The 23,746-nt window shown below is 44.0% G+C and overlaps 1 protein-coding gene across 1 annotated transcript in view; it reads right to left on the minus strand.

Moving 5' to 3' along the window:
• FYB2 (FYN binding protein 2) overlaps positions 1–23,131 on the minus strand; it is a 134,047-nt gene extending 110,916 nt beyond the window's left edge. Inside the window, exon 1 of the mRNA XM_060022719.1 lies at positions 22,957–23,131. Within this exon, the coding sequence (XP_059878702.1) occupies positions 22,957–22,965 (9 nt within the window). The 5' untranslated portion in view covers positions 22,966–23,131. The remainder of the gene's footprint in view (positions 1–22,956) is intronic.
• Positions 23,132–23,746: the final 615 nt, after the last annotated feature.

Here is a 23,746-nt window from a genome sequence, read left to right on the forward strand (position 1 = left end):
CGCGATGAGAAGCCCGCACACCTCAACAAAGAGTAGCCCCCGCTCACCACAACTAGAGAAAAACCCGTGAGCAGCAGCAAAGACCCAATGCAACCAAGATAAATAAATAAATAAAAATTTTAAAATATATATATAAGAGAAACTTTCTGGAATTACACAACTATATTAAAAAAAGAAGAAGTAATAAGATTTTTTTAAGTAGTAAGAAATATTTTTTAAAAAAAGAAGTAATAAGAAATTTTAGTTGCCTTTGATGGACAATAAGAGAGAAAAGATGTTTTGGTGCAGAGAGCCTTTTGGAAGATTTAATATCCTATCACTTTGCTACTTTCTTATCTACATCTACCTACACCCTTCTCTTCATGAGGGCCTTTCTGCCCACACATCTCTAACTACAGAGCCATTAGAACTTTCATTCAAGAATCCCAATCGTATTTTGACACCAACATACATAACCACCTCCCTTGCATTCAACATGAAATCCTGTTAGCGCTACCTCTGTAAAGCCTCTTCCATCCATGTCTCCCCCTTCATAGGAGCTCAGGCCCCATTTCTTCCTCTTTCCTTGGAAAATTACTTGGGTTCTCTAAGATTTAGTTTCAGCCTTTACAACACAATGCTAATTTACGTCTATAATCCCTTTACAAAACCCTTGGGCCAGATGTACTTCAGGATTCAGAAATTTTTCAATTTTTGAAAGGTTACAGATTACAAATTCTATATATGCGGTCCAAGGCAGCATGCTGTGATCAACGGTGGTACTATTTCCGTAGTAAGACATATTAACGTTCATCTAATGTAGCAAAAATAAAGACTATAACATGGCTTATGTTGGCTCAGGTAGGCTTCTGAAAAAGCCTACCTTTTATAAAAAACTTGTGGGTTTTAGAGCTTATTGGATTTTGGAATTATGGGTAAGAAATCATGGACTTGTTCCTATTCATTTCCTAGAGTTCTTTCAAGGCTTAAAGAAGGAGAATAAAGCAAAACAATTATCCTAACTCCAAGCATAGTAAATGGTAGCTGTTACTATAATTATCCCTTGTTCAGCTGGTCATCTTCCACTAAGATTTTTTCAATCATTTTCTAACAGGTGATCTAGCCTCATTCAGATATTTCTTCAGTGACCCAATGGCTCTAAAATACAGTTCTGGTTATGTCATTCCATTTTTTGAAAAATTAGTAATGTTTAATAATTATCTAGCAATTAAAGTATCAACTCCTTTGCTTCCTTGATCTGGTCCCAAACCACCATTATACCTCTTTATGTTACAGTCATGTACAACTCTTGGGGTTCTCCCAATGTGTGGTTTCTTTTCCTGCATCCCATCACAGCCTATGCACCTGCCACCTGGAATGGCCTTGCCAGACATCTGCTGTCCAAATTCTACTCATCTGTCTAGACACAGCTCAAATGCTTCCTACTCCATGAAGCCCTTCATCACCGGCCCCTTTAAAAATGTAACCTCTCCTTCCTCAGAGCTCTCTGGCAATGGTTCTCAAATCTGGCTGTGCACTGGAATGTCCTGGGGACTCCTAAACCTGCCCCACTAAAACAGAATTTCTGGACAGCCCCTGTATTATGAATCATCTCGAGGGCTTATTATGTAGCCTGCATCTGGTCCAAGGAATAGATTGAGAAACATGTCTATAGAGTTTTATCTGCATATCTCTTTCGGTCTCATGCCTCTTATCACTTTTCATGTCCTACTACTATTACTCAAATAGATGCCTCGTCTTCCCAATAGTCTGTGAACTCCTTGGCAGCAGGTAGAACAATAATATGTTCCTCTGTAGAGCCCACAGGCTCAAGCATGGTGCTTTACTCCTAGTAAGTACTCAATAAGTATTTGCCAAATGAATACTGAATGAAACAAATAAATGGGTTTCTGGGGTAATGACCTAGAGGGGATGCTCTTTTTCTTTTTTTTCTGTTTGGCTGCACCAGGCATTAGTTGTGGCATGTGGTATGCAGGGTCTTTTTACTTGGGGCATGTGGGATCTAGTTCCTTGACCAGGGATTGAACCTGGGTCTCCTGCATCGGGATCATGGAGCCTTAGCCAGTGGACCACCAGGGATGTCCCAGGATGCTCTCTAAAAAGACTTTCTTAGAGACTTACAAATCAAGTTCATGCCAATGCTGCCTCTAAAATGCAGTTCTGATTATGTCACTCCCTGTTAAAACCCTTCAGTGGTTCCCCATTACCCTGATGATAAATCATACCTTCCTCAGGCACACATACAAGAACCTCTGATATCTTCCTGCCTCTATCAACAGCTTCGTTTCCCAATTCCTGCCTCTAACTCACCCCTCCAGCAAAACTGAACTTGCACCAGTGCGTTTGTTCATGCCGTTCTCTCTGCCTGGAATGCCTTTCCCATACCTATTCACTTGGCTAAACGTATTCATCTTTTGAGATTTAGCTGAGTTATCGATCTCTCCCGGAAGCACCTTCCAGCTCTTAGGTTGGGCTAGGAATACCTGATCCAAATTTTGTAGCACCTTTGGCTTACCTCTACCTTCCCATTTGTTTAATTTTATTAAAATCTTCTATATTTATGTCTGCTTACTCACATCCCATTCACACTGTGAGGTCCTCAGGGTCATGGACCAGACTATATTCTTTCCTACTTGTGCTTCTGTCACTATGCTTGGGCACACTGAATTTAGATGGACAGTATATGTTCTTTTGAATTGAACTGAGCTGATTAGAAAGCATTTGGATGGATTTATAGATGGAGGAAACTGAGGGAAAGTTAGGAATAATTCCAAATAAAAGAATATGAAAGGGCTTCCCTGGTGGCACAGTGGTTGAGAGTCCGCCTGCCGGTGCAGGGGACACGGGTTCATACCCCGGTCCGGGAAGATCCCACATGCCGCGGAGCGGCTGGGCCCGTGAGTCATGGCCACTGAGCCTGCGCATCCGGAGCCTGTGCTCCGCAACGGGAGAGGCCACAACAGTGAGAGGCCCGCGTACCGCAAAAAAAAAAAAAAAAAATATGAAAGGTGCATTGAATCCTTATTATGTATTGAGCTTCCAGGCACTGTGCACACAACATGTATTTCCTCTCAGTTAATTGAATCCTTATAATGGTCTTCTGAGCTATACCCCTGAAGGTGAGGACAAACCAAGGATCAAAGTTTTCTGTACCTTGCTCAGGTCACATAGCTAATGAGTGCCCAGCCAAGGGCGGAACCCAGTCCTGATATTAAAGCCTGTGATGTTTTATTATTTTTTTTTTAATTTTATTGAAGTATAGTTGATTTACAATGTTGTGTTAATTTCTGCTGTACAGCAAAGTGATTCAGTTATACATACATACATATTCTTTTTCATATTCTTTTCCATTATGGTTTATCACAGGATATTGAATATAGTTCCCTGTGCTATACAGTAGGACCTTGTTTATCCATCCTATATATACTAGTTTGCATCTGCTAACCCCAAACTCCTACTCCATCCCTCCCTCCCGTCCTGGCCTTGGCAACCACAAGTCTGTTCTCTATGTCTGTGAGTCTGTTTCTGTTTCATAGATACGTTCATTTGTGTCATATTTTAGATTCCACATATAAGCGATATCATATAATATTTGTGTTTCTCTGTCTGACCTATTTCACTAAGTATGATAATCTCTGGGTCCATCCATGTTGCTGCAAATGTCATTATTTCATTCTTTTTTACGGCTGAGTAACATTCCATTGTATATATATACTATATCTTCTTTATCCATTCATCTGTCAATAGACATTTAAGTTGTGTCCATGTCCTGGCTACTGTAAACAGTTAAAGCCTGTGATGTTTTAAAATGAACTCTATGCTATAGCATGCCTTTTCTCTGTGACAGGCTTTCATTTGTCTTTCCCCAAATTTATTCAGCAATTGTGTATTACATTCCTACTATGGGTAACATAAATGATTAAAACACACACAGGCCTTGCCCTCATGGTGTTCACAGTCTTATGGAAAAGACGGACAAGTAAACAGATGATAACAGCACCCAACAGTCACTGTGACCAGGCAGCATCAGGGCTAGCAGAGGGAAAACCTAACCAGGTTTGGGGAGTGCAAAGTCCTTCCTGGAGAAAACCAGATGTGAAGGACAAACCAGAGCTTGACCATCAGAAGGGTGGGGGACATTCTAGGCAGAAGAGACATTTGTAAGAACTGAGACATTTATAAGACCTAAGTCTGGTATGTGTGGGTTTCCAAAGTGGAGAGTGTGGTTGAAATGTGAGATGGGGAGAGGTAAGAAATTGGGCCAAGGCTGCAACCTGAAAGGCCCTGCAAGCCATTAAAAACAAACTCCTCAACACATGTTTACATGTTTGCATTTTTATGGTTCTAAATACCTTCACAGGCTATACAGGGAAATGGTAAATTAGAAATCAATATTTTGCAATGTACCCTCATTCAAGTCACAGCAATATAGAAACCCTCAAGATGAAGAAAATGGAGGGAGCTATTCATTTCAAACAAATGAGGTTTATGATGCCTTTTAGGAAATCAGAAGAAAAAAAAAACAACCTAAACCAGAAAAACCGCAATGGTCTAGAGATTGCTTTAAGATACCAAAATGTTGCTTTTTACGGGCATTTTGTGGTGGGGTGAAGGTCTCAGAGGAAATATTGGGCCATACATCCTCAGATGCCTAATTCAAAATGCAGCTCCCAGCAGAGGGGCTCAAGTATGACTGAGTTAATAGTCTGGGGATAACGGCCTGAAGTCAGAATTTATGATCTCCGACGGCAGCCAGTCCTTAAACTACCCCATTACCAGCCTCCTCATTACATTCTCCCTGCTTGTTTGGCACTGAAAGTTGGAGCTAGAACAGGGAAATTTCCCTAGACTGGCTGCCAGCAAGTTGGAAAAATCGACCACAGAGCGTCCTTATTTGAAAACGCTCCTGCTCTCCGTACCGTCTTCTCGTGCCCCAGACAGAACAGTCATTCAGCGTCCATTGGGTTTGTGACAGTTTTATTTAAAGCGCAATTCACTGAACACTGGAAAGAGAAGGGCTGAATAACTTCTTTGAGCCGCTTTATTGCTTTGACCCTACGGCGTGTGAGATAAACTCCTTAGCCAATGCGGCCATTTTAATTTCTTAGGTTTGCTTTTCATATTAGAGTCCCAGCTGCATGAAGAAACAGTAAATCAAAGACATCATTCTAAATGCAACAGGGAACAGATGTTACAGGTGTTTGATGTTTTTGTTTTGTTTTTGTTTTCTAAAGAAGAGAAAGCAGTTCCTATCTCCTTTTCTGTCCATTCAGTATCTTCTCTCTCCAATAATAGAAGTCACCTTGAAGATTTGCAGTGCCAAAAATCCCCATGGGTATCACCATCCCCTCCACCACCTCTACCACTATGGCCCCACCACCATACCACACACTAAGCTGTGTGGACCCCTGCAACAGGTGCTTTCCAGATATAACCTCCTACCAACCAGGCTGGGCCGGTGTTATTACCCCCATTTTAAAGATAAGAAAACTGAGGTTTGGAGAGAACAGTTTAGCTTAGGAGATTAAAAACCATGCTATGATCGCTAATTATTAGAGAGACGCAAATCAAAACCACAGTGAGGTATCACCTCACACCAGTCAGGTGTGGCCATCATCAAAAAGTGGCCATCATAAAAAGTCTACAAATAAATGCTGGAGAGTGTGTGGAGAAAAGGGAACCCTCGTACACTGTTGGTGGGAAAGTAAATTGGTGCAGCCACTATGGAGAACAGTATGGAGTTTCCTTAAGAAACTAAAAATAGAGTTGGCATATGATCCTGCAGTCTCACTCCTGGGCATATATGCGGAATAGATGAAAACTCTAATTTGAAAAGATACACGCACCTCAGTGTTCACAGCAGCACTATTTATAATGGTCAAGACCTAGAAACTACCCAAGTGTCCATCAACATACGATTGGCTTAAGAAGATGTGGTATGTATATACAATAGAATATTACTCAGCCACAAAAAAGCATGAGCTATTGCCATTTGCAGCAACATGGATGGACCTAGAGATTATCATACTAAGTGAAGTAAGTCAGAGAACAACAAATAGTATATCACTTATATGTGGAATCTAAAAAATAATACAAATGAATCCATATTCGAAACATAAACAAACTCACAGACATAGAAAATACACTTAGGATTACCAAAGGGGAGAGAGAGGAGTGAGGGATAAATTAGGAGTATGGGATTAATAGATACAAACTACTGTACTTAAAATATACAAGCAACAAGGATTTACTGTATAGTACAGGGAATTATACCCAATATCTTATAATAACCTATCATGGAATACAATTTGCATAAAAAAAAGAATCACTATGCTGTATACCTGAAACTAACATAATATTGTAAATCAACTATACTTCAATTAAAAAAAACCATGTTGTGGACTTCGTGTGTTTGGATCCTGTCCTTTCACTCTCAGCAAGGTGATGTCCAACTTTACCTTTATCACCTCAGTTCTCATGAATAAAAGGGAAACAACAATAGTGTTTACTCTACTGTTGCCTATTAATTTAGACAATCCTTGTTAAGTGTTTAGCATGGGGCCTGGTGCATAGCATGTTTTCAATAAATTTTAACTATTATTATTATTGTTATTATTATTACTGGTGTTGTCGAAGTTTGCATCATTATTAAGAGGTAAATTTGAATTTAAAAATCAAGTCTGATTCCAAAACTCAAGCTCTTTCATTCTACTGCATTGGGTGAGACCCTTTTCATACACTGTTTTGTTTACTCAACGCTGCCATGGAGAAGTGGTTCACTTCCTTTTCACAGATGAAGAGACTCAACTGGAGGGACCAAGTTACTTGCCTAAGATCAAAGAGCTAAGAAATGGCTGACCCTAGACCTTGGGACCACCATCCCCAGTTCTTTCTAAGACACTCCTGCAGCCTCAATTTTTGTCTGAAAACAGTCAAGAAATGCAACAGAAGAGTGTCTGCCAGGCCCTTTACCTGGGACAAGATTTCTTCATCCACAGCTGATGCTCAGCGATCTTTGTACTTTCTGAATACATATCCTGCTGATGCACTCACTGAACCTCGGGATCTTTACTCAAGGAACTAGTGAAGGCAAAGCCTCTGGTGAGAGGTTTGCCGCAGCAATTTTACTTACACACTGATTCCTGACACAGGCTCCCGGCACCAGCTCCCAATTTCCTTCACCTTGGGAGGGTGCCAGCTGTGTGGGACCAGGGACAAACTGCAACCCAGCCATTTCCTAGGAAAGAGGCAACCTCGGCCCCTTGGAAGAAACCATGCACTGATGGATTTACAGAGAAACGGCACACTGTAGCAGAGAAGCATTGACTGGAGGAGGCCTGGGTTTCTCTTTTGGCTCTTCTCCCTAGATGTGTGTTTTGAGGGAGGCCCTTTATATCTCTTCCCCATCTGTGAAACAGACATGCTGGTTTACAGCATGAGCGTTAACTAATGCCTCTTTCATGACTAAGAGGCTGAATAACACTAATCCCTGTTGAGCATTCCTTCCTGCCTTCTTCATTCGTTAGCTTATTCAATCAACAAATATGAATTCCCTGGAGCAGATGTGAACCCAAGTTTCCAAGCTGCACATCCCCAGGGGCACTTGTCACATTGTGATGACACAGACCATTCACATAGACTACCCTGTAGACAGTGTCCTCTGGAGACCTGCCACTCAGTGGCTCCCCTGCAGATACAAGTGGTGATCGTGGTGAGCGAATGTTCTCTGTCCTCGTGGGACTAATTATAAGCAAATGGATTGTGTTAAAGGTCAAGAGAGGTAATTCATTCAGTCGTTCACTAACTAGTCAAATGCCTATTATGTACTAGGTTGTGTTCTAGGCATGTGAAAAGGCACGCTAAATCATAATACAGCATATTATCAACAGCTTGTTTTCCTCTCATTTCCCCCTCTAAATTCTTATTGTTCTTGAAGCTTCCAGACTTATCTTCTCTAGGGCATCCATTGCACTGGATATATTTCTTTCTTACTCACCCTTGGGTTTCCTAACATAGTGCCTGTAGCAGAGAAGACAGTAAATATTTACTGAAGGAATGAATGCCTCCATGCTTACACACACACTTCACCCTCTGCCTAGAATGTTCTTCTCCTTTTTTCTTGTCTGAAATGGTGCACTGCTTGACTCGGCTCAGTTGTAACTCCCTGAGGAAGCCGTCCATCAAGTATGCAGCGAGAGGTACTGACTCCTCTCTGCTCCCGGAAATCCTGTGCTTCTCTCAGTTGCAGCGTTGATTACATAGTTATTGTCTTTTACATTTCTCCTTCCTTCCTAGACTAAGAGCTACTGTAAGTGCAGCAATAGGATTAAGCATGTGAGCTTTGTTTGGAGTTGAAAGTCTTAGGTTAAAACCCTATCTGGGGGCTTCCCTGGTGGCGCAGTGGTTGAGAGTCTGCCTCCCGATGCAGGGGACGCGGGTTCATGCCCCAGTCCGGGAAGATCCCACATGCCGCGGAGCGGCTGGGCCCGTGAGCCATGGCCGCTGAGCCTGCGCGTCCAGAGCCTGTACTCCGCAACGGGAAAGGCCACAATAGTGAGAGGCCCGCATACCACAAAAAAAAAAAAAAAAAAAAAAAAAAAAACCCTATCTGTATGAATTCTGGCTCTGTCACCTTGAAAAAACTATTTCTGTTCTCTGTTCCCTATTTCCAGGTTAGTAAGTTGGAGATTCAACTATTCACATCATAGAACCGCCATGGCATCAACACTGGCCCAGGGCCTGGCACAAAGCAGGCCTCCAGTAACGACATTTTGATGAGAAGAGCTGTAATATAGATAAAAAGAATGATGATTATGAACAGGAGGAGGACCATGATGTTGACGATCATGATTATCATGGTGATTTTGACAATGATGAAATGATTATCTGTGTCAAAGAGCACATGCTTAGGAAATAGGTACAGAATTAATTGGCCTGATGATTTCAGATGGAAAAATTGTATCCATTCTAATTGGTGGCATTTTGGTTTCTAGTAACAGAAATGCTTCCATTTGACCCCCCTCTTCTTCTGCATTCACTGACCTGAAGTATCCATGGATTTTACCCCTTGGTTCTACTCATTTTGTGAAATCTCTGTATCCTTCTCCATTCCCCACCCGTGCCCCAACCCAGCCAACAAAGCTAGTTCAGAATAATGGACGGCAATACGGGACCCACCTTTCAAACATTCAGTGTGGCTTTACTTAGGCTCAATCTACATTTGCACTCCCTCCTGAAGGCTTCTCTTGTTTATTGGCAGCTAAATCTAGAAATACCAAAGGGGCCCCAAGCAAGAAAAAAAAATGACAAGGCAACTAGATGGAGATAGCCTTGTACTGATCTCATGGGTGCTGGGTCAGACTTTGTCACTTAGCTCAGAGACACTAGCTTGAGGTAAACAGGCAGAATAATTGAAGGGCAAAATGAGGAGAATATATGGCTTAGTGGTACATTAACTGAGATTTTTCTTTGTGTTAAGTGACCAGAGGAAATAATAAGGCTTTAATAACAGATGACGCTGGCAAACAAAAAATAACCATTGAGGGCTTCCCTGGTGGCGCAGCGGTTGAGAGTCCGCCTGCCGATGCAGGGGACACGGGTTCGTGCCCCGGTCCAGGAAGATCCCACATGCCGCGGAGCGACTGGGCCCGTGAGCCATGGCCGCTGAGCCTGCGCGTCCGGAGCCTGTGCTCCGCGATGGGAGAGGCCACAGCAGTGAGAGGCCCACGTACCACACACAAAAAAAAAACATTGAAAACTGCCTAACTTCGAGAGAAGAAATATGAGAACTAGGACAGAAGTGATCTAGCTGATTTTTAAGGTGTATCTCCTTGGGTCCTTGTGAAGAATATGTAAGCTTTTGACTCACTGAGGCCAAATTGAACATAGAAATAATATTGGAATCAGCCCAGGGGTGAATATCTATGTCACTCTGTGATCTTTGAGAAGTCATTTAGTTTCACAGAGCCTCAATTTGTTCATCTATAGAATAGGATACCTTGCTTTTGAAAGTTCGTGGTAAGGATTGGAAATCCCTGAGTCTAACTTGATGCTGATCACACAGTAAACAGTTAATGAATTTATGTTGACTAGAGAAACATGCATACAAGAACTTTACTAACCACAACCTTATTCAACCATATAGAAGTTATTTCTCACAGCACTTACCATGGCTTGAAGAAGTTAGCTAAAACACATATTGACCAATTGAAGATATAAAATCATTCTTTTTTTGTAATACTTAAAAATGTAAATAATTGTATTTGTCCTGTCTACCTCACAAAGTCCTTATAAATATCAAATACAATTAATTATGAGGACACTTTGAATAAAATGAAAGATAAACGGAATGCAACACAGATTTAAGACATTATCTTAAAACGTGTATAAATGCCATAGATCTGACACAAAAGGATTTTCCAGATGGAAAGAGCAGTTAACCCTTGGAATTGGCTTACCAAAGGGGAGAAGCAATTAGTTTGGGATTTCAGTGTTCAACAAGGCAGCTACCACGTGGTAGATACTCAAAAGTACATACTAAATTAATGAATAGATGAATAAACCTCATGGGGGGCTGGGGTAAAAAGAGGGAGAATGGCTTAAAGCAGGACTCAATATAACGAGTCTATGAAGCTCTATCTGAAACTTTGAAACTAAGCAGTTCCCTAACCACATATCCGCTGGCTCACAAGCAACTTGAGGAAGGGGGAAAGGACTTAGTTAATTCAGAATCTGTTCTATCCTTGCTGTCGGCCCACACACACACTCTTCACCCTAGTACTTGTCCATTGCTGTGCAGAGGATGCAGTCCTCAGCAGAGGCACACAAGTCCCCAAGTTTTCCTTATGCCACTGTCCCTTTGTACCCAAACACGCCATGTCATTTTCTGCCTCAGTTCCTGCGTATATGCTATTCCCTATGCCTGGAATGCCTTTCCCTTTCCCATCCCCCATTGCCTGGTGAACGCTTTTCATCTTTTAAAACCCAAATCAGAAATTACCTCCCTTGGGAAAGCCTTTTCTACCTTACCCAGGTCTAGTTAAAAGATTCTTTCTCTCTGCTCCCTCAGTTACTTGAACATAGTGTCATTGTTCACATTGTTATAATTGTCACACTGTATGATAATTGTTATTTTTATACATCTTCCCTATTAAACGCTGAGCAATTTGAGGAAGGTATAAATTGTGTTTGATTTTGTGGTCCCTCAGCACCTTGTCTGTTAAGTGAAAGATCTGGGTTCAACTCCTGGATCAACTTAACAGTTGTGTGGCTTTGGGGTCTAGCTACTTAAACTCACTTAAACTCACAGGAACAGTAATGTTACTCCTCCTTGCCAGATCGCTGGGCAGATTAAATTATATTATTCAAAGGAAGAGCTAGACACAGTGCTTAGACTCCAAAATGTTATCTATTGTCATTATTCTTGTTATTTAATCATTTAAACCATCAGGAGAGAGAACAGTGAACAAGAAGTAGGCACTGCTTCTTCCTAATGGAATTTACAACCTAGAATGGGAGAAATTAAATAGATATTTACACTTAAAAAAAAAAGCTGTGACACATGCTCTGAAAAAGAAAACACAACAACTTTGGGGTGAATATGGTCAGGATAGGCTAGGACTGTGGTAGGCTGAATAATGTCCCCTCCCAAAGATATCCATGCCCTAATCCTCAGAACCTGTGAATATGTCATCTTACATGGTAAAAGAGGATTTAGAAATGTGATTGAGTTAAAGATCTTGAGATGGGGAAATTATCCTGGTTTATCCAGGTGGGCTTAATATAATTATAAGGGCCTTTATAAGAGGAAGGGAGGAAAGTCATAGAAGATATGAAGACGGAAACAGAGGTCATAGAGAAGATACTCTGCTGCCGGTTTGAAGCTGGAGGAAGGGCCCATAGACCAAAATGTGGGTCGTTTCTAGGCTGAAAAAGGCAAGGAAACAGATTCTTCCCGAGAGCCTCCAGAAGAAACGCAGCCCCGCAGACCCATTTTAAACCTATGACCTCCAGAACGGTAAGAGAATGAATTTGCGGTACTTTAAGCCACCAAGTTTATGGTAATTTGTTACAGCAGCAACAGGAAACTAGTACACATGCTCTGAAATAAAACTTTGCGGCATATAGTGGTTAGGATAGGGGAGGTTTCACTGTAACCAAGCAACTGCTCAATCTCAGTGGCTTAACCTCAAGGTCAGGCTCGCTCGCTCTCTCTCGCTCTCTCTCTTTCTCTCACATACACACACACCACACACACACAGACACACACACTACACACACACTACACACAGACACACACACACCACACAGAGACACACACACTACACACACACAGACACACACAAACTACACACACACACACTACACACACAGACACACACACACTACACACCCAGACACACACACCACACAGAGACACACACTACACACACACCACACACACAGACACATACACACACACACTACACACAGACACACACACAATATACACACAGAGACACACACACACACACATACAGAGACACACACACCCACAGAGACACACACAGAGACACACACACTACACACACATACAGAGACACACACACACTACACACACAGACATATAGACACACACACTACACAGACACACACACACTACACACACAGACACACATACACACACACACCACACACACAGACACACACAATACACACACACTACACACAGAGAGACACACACAAACACACACCCCACACAGACACACACACACTACACACACACAGACACACACACTACACAGACACACACACCACACAGACACACACACACTATACACACACAGACACACAGAGACACATACATTACACAGACACACACACCACACAGACACACACACACACTACACACACACAGACACACACATACTACACACACACAGACATACACACAGAGACACACACACTACACACAGACACACACACAGACACACGACACACACAGACACACACACACTACACACACACACACACACACACACTACACACACACACACACACACACACACTACATGTCTGATATGAGTTGGAAGTGACTCTGCTCCTCATCCTCACTGAGGGACCTGCCATCTAGTGATGTCACCCTCTCAACACATGGCTTGAAAGTCATGGAGCTACAATTTGAACCAAATGTTTGACTTGAAGCTATTAGATGCTCAGTATTGACTACGATCCTACATTTGGAGATCATTAGCCAGAGAAGCAAAAAGAAATGTGGAGTTGTTGCTTCATATTCTACTTGGTAAAACAGTGGGTTTACCAATGAATAAAGTAACTGTCACTCACCCTCTTAACCGCCCCACGAACCAGAAATTTCCCCTTGATGTTAGGTATAAAATCTTTGAATGTCAGCACTCAAAGTGGTAACTGAAGATTCTGAGTCAACCTGTTGTTTTATAGATGAAGATTCTGAAGACTTGCCCAAAGTCACATAGATTTCCTGCCAAGGCCAAGACTGTTTCTCAAAACAGCACTTTTCTTAACATTTTGGGTGGGAGAATTGAAGCAGAGAAAGACATTCCATGTAAATCTTTGCACCATTTTAATAAGATAGATTCAGATATTATTCCAACATTTCAGGTTTTAAAAACTGAGGTCCATGGAGTTAATGTCCCAAGGGGTACAGCTTAACCTTCAGCCTCTGGAACCCTGCCCAGGCTCCTAACCTGTACCACACTGCCTCATCTGGGTGGACGTGGCCCTCTCTCCATCAGTGCTGGTAGCACGGAAAGGCAATAATGGGATTCCTTCTCATCCCTTACCGCCCCTAGGTCCACACTGCACTCCTGGGTTGGAGGAGAAAACAGGGAACATCCCAACAGTGAGTCTGCAAGTCGAATATTCTCTCCTAAATCAGTCTTGTGAAGCTAAAAGTCAATAGAAATCTGTCTTCAGCACTAGTAAAGATATGGGAGATTTATAGCCCGTGAGGCAAAGATGAATGCCTTGCCTGTTGAAGGAGTTAATTGGAAAGTACTCAAAACAGTTACAGATACATTTGGAAACAACTTTTCAGATGAAGGGCGTTTACCAGGTTCTGTTTTTCTGCTGGGAGATTTCTTACTGTTTTTCATTGTGAATGCATGCTATGCAGAGATGTCTTCTGAAAGAGAGGCTTGAGGAACGGTAAGAATGTTTTGACTATATGCCATTTTCCCTGGGGGTAGTATATGGTCAAAACTGCTTTGGGTTTTCCAAGCAGAGACTGAAGCTACTTGTGTCCTTGGGTTTCACGGCATCAGTGTGCTGGGATACCTCCCCTTTTTCAGCTAGCTCTGTACTTTTAACAGCCTGACACCACTATCCTAGAGTTTCTGGGAGAGAGGAACTCTTACAGAACATGTTCTTTAAAACTGCAGCTTCTGGGTTTGCATCCCAGTGCCACCACCAACTGGTTGTGTGACCTTCAGCAAACTGTTCAACCTCTCCGGGTCTCTCAGAGGGAGTGCCTACCTCCCTAATGACAGAGCCTATCTTAGAGTGGCTGTGAGTTAATACATATCTATCGCTCAGAGTCATGACTGATGCACAGATGTGCTCACTGTTAGCTGCTGTTGTTAATAATGACAATAGCAAAACCGCGTAACCCCAAACAACTTCTTTTTCCTCGTCTGTAAAATGGGGATAATATTTCTCTCAGGTGACTTGTGGGCTTGAATGAAATAATGCACTTAGGCAGGGATTGGCACAGAGTGGGTCCTCCATCAATACTGCCTTCCTTCCTTCTTGCAACATAGTTCAACACAACAGTCACTAAGCAAGGCACATGGGTGGGCGCTAAGGGGAATTAAGAGCACAGAGCTGGCTAGAGCACATCTACTGTTAATGCATTTGTTTCTGAGAATTACAGAGCCAGGCATTAGGGTCCCTTGCCCATGACATGGAGATCAGAATGAGGCAGAAACATCTTAAATTCTTCCTAAGGTCTTACCACCCAGCTTAAAAGGACTAGCAGGTTAGACTAAGAGTGCATGGATATATTTGATGCTAGCTGCTTTTTTGCGATATGTCACCTCATTCCTTTAATCCTCGTTAGTAAGTGAGGAAACCGAGCCCTCCCTGAGATGAAACATTTGCCTCAGCGCACACAGGCGGGAGCGGCAGAGACTAAATTCAGAAAGCGGTCCTCAGACTCCCAATTCAGTGTCCTTTCCTGGGTACCGCAGCTTGGGGAAAAGCTCCAGAGCATGTACTCAGGAACAGCACCGGGTGAAAAACAAAACACAGGAGGCTTTGGGGTGATATTTTTAAGGGTGTGGAAGGTGGTACTCCTGTACTGATCCTTTAAACATTTAAATGACGATGCTGCTTTGTTTTTGTGTATCAACTTCAAAAGGTTAAACACCTTTCCCAAGTATGATTTCCTTCTTACAATTTCCTTTTTCTTTCCTTTTTCTTACCTGAGATCACACACGGATCTCTGAGATGAGCTCTTGGCTGGCTCACAGAAAGTGGAGAGTGCAGGGCTCGGAAAGTGCTTTGAATTCTACTGTCTTCTCTGCTCAAATTTTGGTTGGGGAATTGTAATGATATCAACAATTCTGAATATTTGTATGGAATTTTATTATTTACAACAGTACCTTCAGATACATTATCCTATGTAATCCTCACGGACAAACTATCAAGTAGGTATCATTAGACACAAGTGGTTCGTTCAAGGCCACATAACAAGTGGCTGGGATGGCAGACCTAGACTCAAATTCAGGCGTTCTGTTTGAAACATTTCTAAACACCTCTGTCCGATAAACCACTCACTGTGATCATTCTAAAAAGGAACCAAACCAGGGATCAAGAATAGGGACCCTGGGGCTTCCCTGGTGGTGCAGTGGTTGAGAGTCCGCCTGCCGATGCAGGGGAAACGGGTTCGTGCCCCAGTCTGGGAAGATCCCACATGCCGCGGAGCGGCTGGGCCCGTGAGCCATGGCTGCTGAGCCTGCGCGTCCAGAGCCTGTGCTCCACAACGGGAGAGGCCACAACAGTGAGAGGTCCGCGTACCGCAAAAAATATTAAAAAATAATAATAATAAAAAAAAGAATAGGGACCCTGAGTCACATATGTCTGAGTTTGAGTCCTGAGTCTGCCTTATCTGCAAAATGGGTAAGATGAAAACAGTAATAGAGTGAAGAGTAAGGAGTAAAACTTTAACTTTTCCCAGTATTATGATTCAAAACTGTTCATTATTGCTGAAGCATGTTATCTGTAACTTGCCTGTATTTAGCATGTCCTGACAAAATACTAGTATTAATTTAAAAAAATCACCCCAAGAGCTTGCTATTTTAGAGTTTCACAGACGAGGAAAACCAAACCCAAGAGTCAGTGATCAGAAAGGAACACGGACCCCTGGCCCTGAGAGCATGTCACTCCATTTCCAAAGCGGGGTACTAATAAATACTTCTCAGATTTCTTCTCTGAAGAGCTAAGCACAGCTGTCTGTTTTCTGAGAAGTCAAAACGACAACATGGCACAAAATCCTTCCCAGGTCGATGGAGGAAGGGCACTGCATTGGGTATTCACATAAATTCTCTTAATTTCCTGGTCAGGTCCACGTAAGAGTTTGCGAGGCCTGCCATAAAAAAGGTACCCCAGACTGTGTGACTCAGACAACGGTTCTGGAGGTTGGAAGTCCAAGATCAAGGTGTCATCAGGGTTGGTTCCTTCTGAGGGCTGTGAGGGAAGGCTCTGTTCCAGGCCTTTCTCCCTGGCCTGTAGATGGCCGTCTTCTTGTTCACAAGATGTTCTCCTTTTATCTTCATGCTGTCCTCCCTCTGTGTGTACCTCCATGTCCACATCCCTCCTCTTTATGTGGACACCAGTCATATTGGGTTAGACCTGCCTTAATGACCTCACCTTAACTTCGTGACCTCTGTAAAGACCCTATTTCCAAATAAGGTCACCTTCTGAGGCAGTGGGGGTTAAGACCTCAACATATGGATTTGTGGGGAGGGGACACAGTTCAACCCATAATGGTCCACTTATTATTACTGTACCGTATTGCTATTTTAGTTTGTAGAATTACCTGCCCTTTGAGCTCATTGAGCTGTCCTAAGCTCTTTATATAAAACTCAGTTGACTGCTGAGAGGTAGCTATTATTATCCCATTTACAAATGAGAACTGGGCACAGAGAGGTTAGGTAACTTGCTCAAAGCTGAACAGCTAGTAAATGGTGGAGCCAGAAATTGAAACCAGCTGGGCTGCCCCAGAGTCTGTGCTTCTAAGTGCCAGGCTGTGCTGCCTCTGGGATCTCACAGTCCAAACCTGGGGCTGTTCAAAGGGCTGGGGTCTTGCAAGGTGGAGAAGGACCAATTGTGACCCAGGGGCTAGGGAAGGCTTCTCAGGGATGTGATACCTGAGCTGAGTATTAATGAAATGACAATCAGGATTCTGGAGAGAGGAGTGTGCATGGGGTAGAACAGGCTGGAGCACAAGGGGTGCAGGGCCAGGAGGCTGTGGTGGGAGCACCTTGGCCTTGCCAGCCAGGTGAAGGGGCTTGGGTTCTACCTGCACAGGCAACAGGGGACAACTGAAGGAGATTCAGCAGGGGTGTGACATGAACAGATTAGCCTGTTAGAACCACCTCTCCAGTGGAGAAATGTAGGTGCATAGTTTGGGGAAGGGAAAGCTTGACTCAATGTCAAGGTAACACTGGGTAAATCCAGGGTGCAAGCTGCTGGTTAAGACCGGACATCAGCCCTGCAGCTGTGCAGGCCACTTGATGTTTCACGGTCAAGGACAAAGCAACACAATTCAAGAGGCCCCTGCAGCACATTTTCTCCGCAAAGACAGTGGTGAGGTGGCCAGTCTTTAGGAATCGTGAATAATTGGGTGATCTTTCCTTGTCCCCTTCTCAGATATTCTCTTGGACCTCCCAAGAAGCCTCACCCCAACGATCTGATCTGAATCCCCAGTGAACTCCACTCTCCCAAGAACAGACTGGGAGACCATTTTTATGGCTACATCCTTCTCAGCGGGCCCATCCCCTTTTTCAGATGTTACCCTGTCTCATGACCTATTTATTAAAGATCAGAGAAAGACAAATATATGATATCACTTATATGTGGAATCTTAAAAAAGGGTACAAATGAACTTATCTACAAAACAGAAATAGAGTTATAGATGTAGAAAACAAAACTTATGATTACCAGGGGATAAGGCATGGGGAGGGATAAATTGGGAGACTGGGACTGACATACATGCACTACTATATATAAAATAGATAACTAATAAGGACCTACTGTATAGCACAGGGAACTCTACTCAATACTCTGTAATGGCCTATATGGGAAAAGAATCTTAACAAAAGTGGATATATGTATAATAACTGAATCACTTTGCTGTACAGCAGAAACTAACACAACATTATAAACTATACTTTAATAAATTTTTTTTAAAAATCAGAATATTCAGGAAAAAACCCTGAAATTGTTCTTGAGGGCTTGTTAAGTGGTCTCACAGGCATTTAGAACCCAGGTTCTAGACTAAGTGCTGTCAAAAATAAGCCACATAAGACCTTGAGAAAGTCCTGCAGTCCCAGGACATCAGAGCATGAGAAGACTGCAGGGGACGTTTAGTCCCATTTGGGAGGTGCCGTCCCTCAGTGGCTCCCTTGGCCTCCAGGATGAAGTACATCTGCATTCAGGGGCTTTCTGGTCCCTATTTACTTCTTGGGATTTGAGTCTAGCTCCTTCCTTCCTGGATTCTCACCCCACCATGTTGCTCAGCTCTGCTCCTTTGTCCATGCTCTGCTTTCCTCCCCTCCTTTCCTCTTTCCCTGATGAAGGGCCACCTAGTTCTCTGACGTGCAAGTCAGATACCAAGTCCTCCAATGCGCCCAGGATGGTTGCACTTTGGGTTAGCCCCCTATTCTCGGTGCTCCTGTTGAAACCTGAGCCTTTCTTCCTTATTCGACTTTTCATTAATACTGCAGTTGTCTGTTTTCTTGACACTCTCCCCTGCAAAACTGAACAACTAGAGGGCATCTATGATAGGTCCCCTCTCAGAAATTCTAAGCAAGGGCCTGCTTCAGAGAAGCTGTTTGGTGAATTTCTATCAAATAATGCAAGGGGAGAGTGTAGGCATCTGCTGCTCGGAGTTTACTCTCAAAATTAACAACATTTAAGAGCATCCACTCTGTGTGAGGCACAGTGGGGAAGTAGTTACAAAGCGTGTGCCCACTTTCCCCCGTGGGTCCCAAGTTTCCCATCTCTAAAATGGGAGTTGTTAGACTGGCTGGTCTTTGAAAAATCTCCCAACTCCTACATTTTATTTTTCAATGGCTGGCTCCAATCACTTGCCTATTAAGAGGCAGAAGTAAACAAAATATGGATCTTTCAACTCCAACTCCAATGCTCATTGATCAAAAATTCAAGTACCATTTTCTAAGCTTACTAGCATTCCCAGCTCAAAAATGCTAGGATTCTCTCTTGCCAAGACTGTGGGGCTACCCAGCTGAGGGAGTGCACTAGGGTAGAACTTCACTCTCAGATTTAGAAAAACAAAAGCTCATCAATCTCTCTTTGGGTAGCTAAACTACATAATAAACTATATTTTTATATTTTTATATATATATTTTTATATATATATTTTTTTATTTTTATATATTTTTAATATATTTTATATATTTTTATATAAACTATATTTTTATATATATAAAAAAATGTACCTTGTACCTATTGATGCAAAACAAACCACCTCAGAACTGAGTGGCCTGAAACAATAACCATTTTTCCATATCTCACAATGTTGTGGGATAGGAATTTGAGCAAGGCTCAGCTGGGTGACTCTTCTGTTCCACAGGGTGTTGATGAAATTGACCCAGTGGTACCTCACTGGTGGATGGGCTGGTCTGCAGGGCCCTGGTTCTTGTCTTGCAGGGATGCTGGAAGGCTAGGCTTAGGTGCTCAACCAGAGCACCTACCTGAGGTGTCTCCAAAGACCTCTTATGTGGAGGCTGAGGGCTACAAGAGTGAGGGTTCCCACAAACCAGATGGAAGCTGCATAGCCCTTTATGTCACAGCCTCTGAAGTCACATAATGTCACATGTGTTGCAGTCTACTGGCTAAAGCAGTCGTGATTCTGCCCAGATTCAAGGGAAGGGAACGCAAACTCCACTTCTTTATGGAGGAATGTCAGAAAATATGTAGCCAAGTTTGAAAACCACCACGGTAACATATACTAAACACTACTATGCACCAGTATTTGCTAGGCAATGAAAGTTTACTCTCTTAATCATAGTTACTGCCTGGGCCTCTACCTTGAACTCTAAACCCAAATATCCAACTGCCTACTCAGCCCCTCAACCTACAACTTACTATGTCTAAAACTGACCCCTGATCTCCTTGCAAACCTGTGCTACCTTAAATTATCTCATTCAACCTCAACTGCACTCTTCCAGGGGCTCAGGCTTCACACCTTGGAGTCATTTTCTTTCACATCTTTTTGGTCCAATCCTTCAGTTAATCCTGTTGAATCTACCTTTAATATATATCTGGAATCTGACCATTTCTAGCCGCCTTGACCGCTAAGATTCTGGATTGAGCCACCATGTTCTCTTGCTTGAATTAGGGCAAGAGCCTCCTAACTGGTCAGCCAACTGCTAATCCTGCTCTTTCTATCATCGAGTTTGTAAACAATAGCCAGGTGACCTTTTTAAAAAGTAAGTTGGATCATTCCCTTCTGCCACTCATGACACTCAGGTGCTCTCCATCTCACTCAGAGGAAAACCTGCAATTCCGACAATGGCCTCCGGCACCCTACGTGACCTGACCTCTACCTCTGACCACTCTGTCCTTTGATTTCTCTTCGCCAGCCATTTTACTGCCCCTTGAACACATCAGACAAGCTTCTGCCCCAGGGCCTTTGCATTCGCTGTTATCCCTCTGCAGAGTACTCTTCCCTAAGAGATCCACAGGGCCATCTTCCTCACCTGCTTCAAAATTCTGTTCAAATGGCACCTTACATTGAGGCCTTTCTTGAAATTATCCCATTTAAAATAGCAGCCTCTCCTGCTTGGTGCCTCCCCTTGCTTAAACTCTTCCTCATGCTGTGGTTCTATGTTGAATTCACTGCCATTTGACCTAATATATATATACATATATATATATATATATATATATATATATATATACTGTGTCTGTGTGTGTGTGTGTGTGTGTGTGTGTGTGTGTGTGTTTGTCTTCGCCACTAGAATATAAGTTGTATAAAGGCAGGCATTTTTGACTGGGTCACTGAGGCATCTGTAGCCCCTGAAACAGGCCTGACAACACAATGCAGGTGCTTAGTAATACATATTGAATGGATATTTTATTGACTTAAGAAAAAAACCAAATCCTCCTTTTAAAATGAGAAATAACCCCTATCTCTCTTTTGATCTTTTTTTCCCTCTTTGAGCAGAAAAAGTTGCATCACCATATCAGCTTACCCCATAACTGCATTATCTTCTCCCATAAAAATGTTATGAGCTAACATGCCCTTTGGTACATTTTTCTCCTCAGTTGCCTAACATTCCACCTGTTTTCTTGTCATCCTTGCTAGTGATACCTGGCTTACAGTTGGCACTCAATATTTATTATTGGCAAATTGCAGCCTGTGCTACTTACTGTGTGATATTGAGCAACAGACAACATTCCGACCGTTTCCCGCCATAAGAGCTGGGGCAATTGGCATTGACCTCACTGTGTTGTGATGTAGGTAAACTGAAATCATGGATGCCAGTGCATATCCTGGCACATCAGAGAGAGCAAAACATAAGTCCGTTTCTTTTTCTCACAATCACACTAGATCTATTCAGCCTGCCATTTTTCCATCAAGGAGGAGTTTCTCAGAAGTTGCTAAACCGCAGGGTAGGGGAGAGAGAGGATTCAGAGGAGGGGAGACGGAAGCCATACCAGCGTGCCTTTGCTCTCTCTTTTCCAAAATTCAGCTAGTTAGACTGGAGGGTCGGCCACAGAGAGACACATGTCCGCTGCCCTGGGACAAAGGGGAGCTTCTCCTGATGGGTGACTGCTGAAGTGGGTCCTCCATCCCAATGTCCCTCTGGGAAGGAAGCCGCCTGATTCACAGGAGAAAACGACTTGACTCCAAACGTATAAAAAAGACGGTATGGAGGTGAAACGCATCCCTGCCCCGCTCCCTTGGAAAGAAACTGACATTGAAGGGGGGAAGGGAGGGGGTGGCGAATTAGAGAAGGAAAAAGGAAACTATGGTCAGTCAGGCGGAGAAACTCCAACTAGGCAAACAGCACGTGGCCAGCCAAGGAGAAGGGAAGCCCACGTGCTCTGTGCTGGGCACGTCCCCATAGGTCATGTCTATTTTTCACAAGCAGCTCCAATCATCTCACAAGCGAGTTATTCTAAGTAATCCTATTCTACCAGCGAGGAGCCAGACGCTTAGGAAGATGCACTTGCTGGCCCCAGGCCACACAGTTTATAAGACGCAGAGCCGGCAGGAAAGTCACAAGCCACAGGAGAGCCCCCGCGGCCCTGCCCTCTGACCAGGAAGCCCACGAATCTCCGGAGGGCCGGCACAGTCCCCAAGGACAAGCAAACAAAGAGGCCAACATTCACTGACACCCAGGCTGGGGGCGGGGGGGGGGGGGGGGAGAGGGGGGAGGAGGGGAGGTTGGAAGCCCAGCTCGCAGGGTTAGAGGTAGGGTCCCTCATGCCACCACGCCTGAGAGCCTCTGTGCCCTCAGCCTCCAAGGTGGCACAGGAAGGGTACATACGCCTCTTCCGTCCCCCCCACCCCCACGCCAGGCCAGTGTGAGCTGGGCGGCACTAACACAAATAACACATCCTGTTTATTCCTCTCCATGGGGCGGCGGAGGTGCACAGGCAGCCTCTCCCCACGCTTTCTACTGGGAGGAACTGGACCCGGCAAGAAAAGATCCACAGAAAGCCCACAGCCAAACCCACAAGACTTACCCCTTCCATGGCTTTCCTCCGAGGCAGAGTCTGGGGGACAGAGTCTGGATCCTGGGGCCAAGGGTCCGTTTTGCTCCGCCTGCACCGGCCAGGAAGCAATCGCTTCCCCCGGCCGCCACGCACACACCTGAGCCCAGGCTCCCCACCTGCCCCACCTGGGCGGCAGCTCCTCCCTCTGCTGCGGCTGGAGCGCTCTTGCCCGCGGCGGGGCGCGCGCCGGCCTCCGTCCGCCGAGTTCGCAGGACCGGCACCTGCCGGGGTCGAGAGGGATCTCTCCGACCAAAGATCTGCAGACTCAGGCCCTTCTCGGCAAGCGGCTCTCCGCACTGTTCTCCCCCAGGGTGGGCCGACAGTCACCCTGCAGGGAGTTCACATTGTGCCCGAGGCTCGGGGGAGTAGCTGGGGAACGGGGCGGCGGGGCTCCCGTTAGGGCAGCAGGCTCAGGCCCGACCATGTAATCTTCCTCAGTAAAAGCCTCGGCCTATCCCGGCCGACCCTGCGGATGGCTACTCACCCTCACAAAAGGACAGGGGAACCGAAGCCCAACGGGGGCAGGTAGTGCCCAAACTCACAGAAGGATTTCAGGGAGGCCAGAAAGGGAGCTGCTATAATAGGGCATCTGTTTGGGGTCAGGCACTATCTAAGCATGATACATTATTCTACCCAAATCCTGCAATCGCCCTGGGAAGTGTTATAATCCCATTCAAAAGGGGAGGAATCTGAGGTGCAGAGAGACCCAGTAACCTGCCCCACAGGTAGTAAGTAGAAGGATCAGGGTTTCAACACGGGT

This window comes from Delphinus delphis, chromosome 1 (assembly GCF_949987515.2).
Source record: "Delphinus delphis chromosome 1, mDelDel1.2, whole genome shotgun sequence".
Lineage (NCBI taxonomy): Eukaryota > Metazoa > Chordata > Mammalia > Artiodactyla > Delphinidae > Delphinus > Delphinus delphis.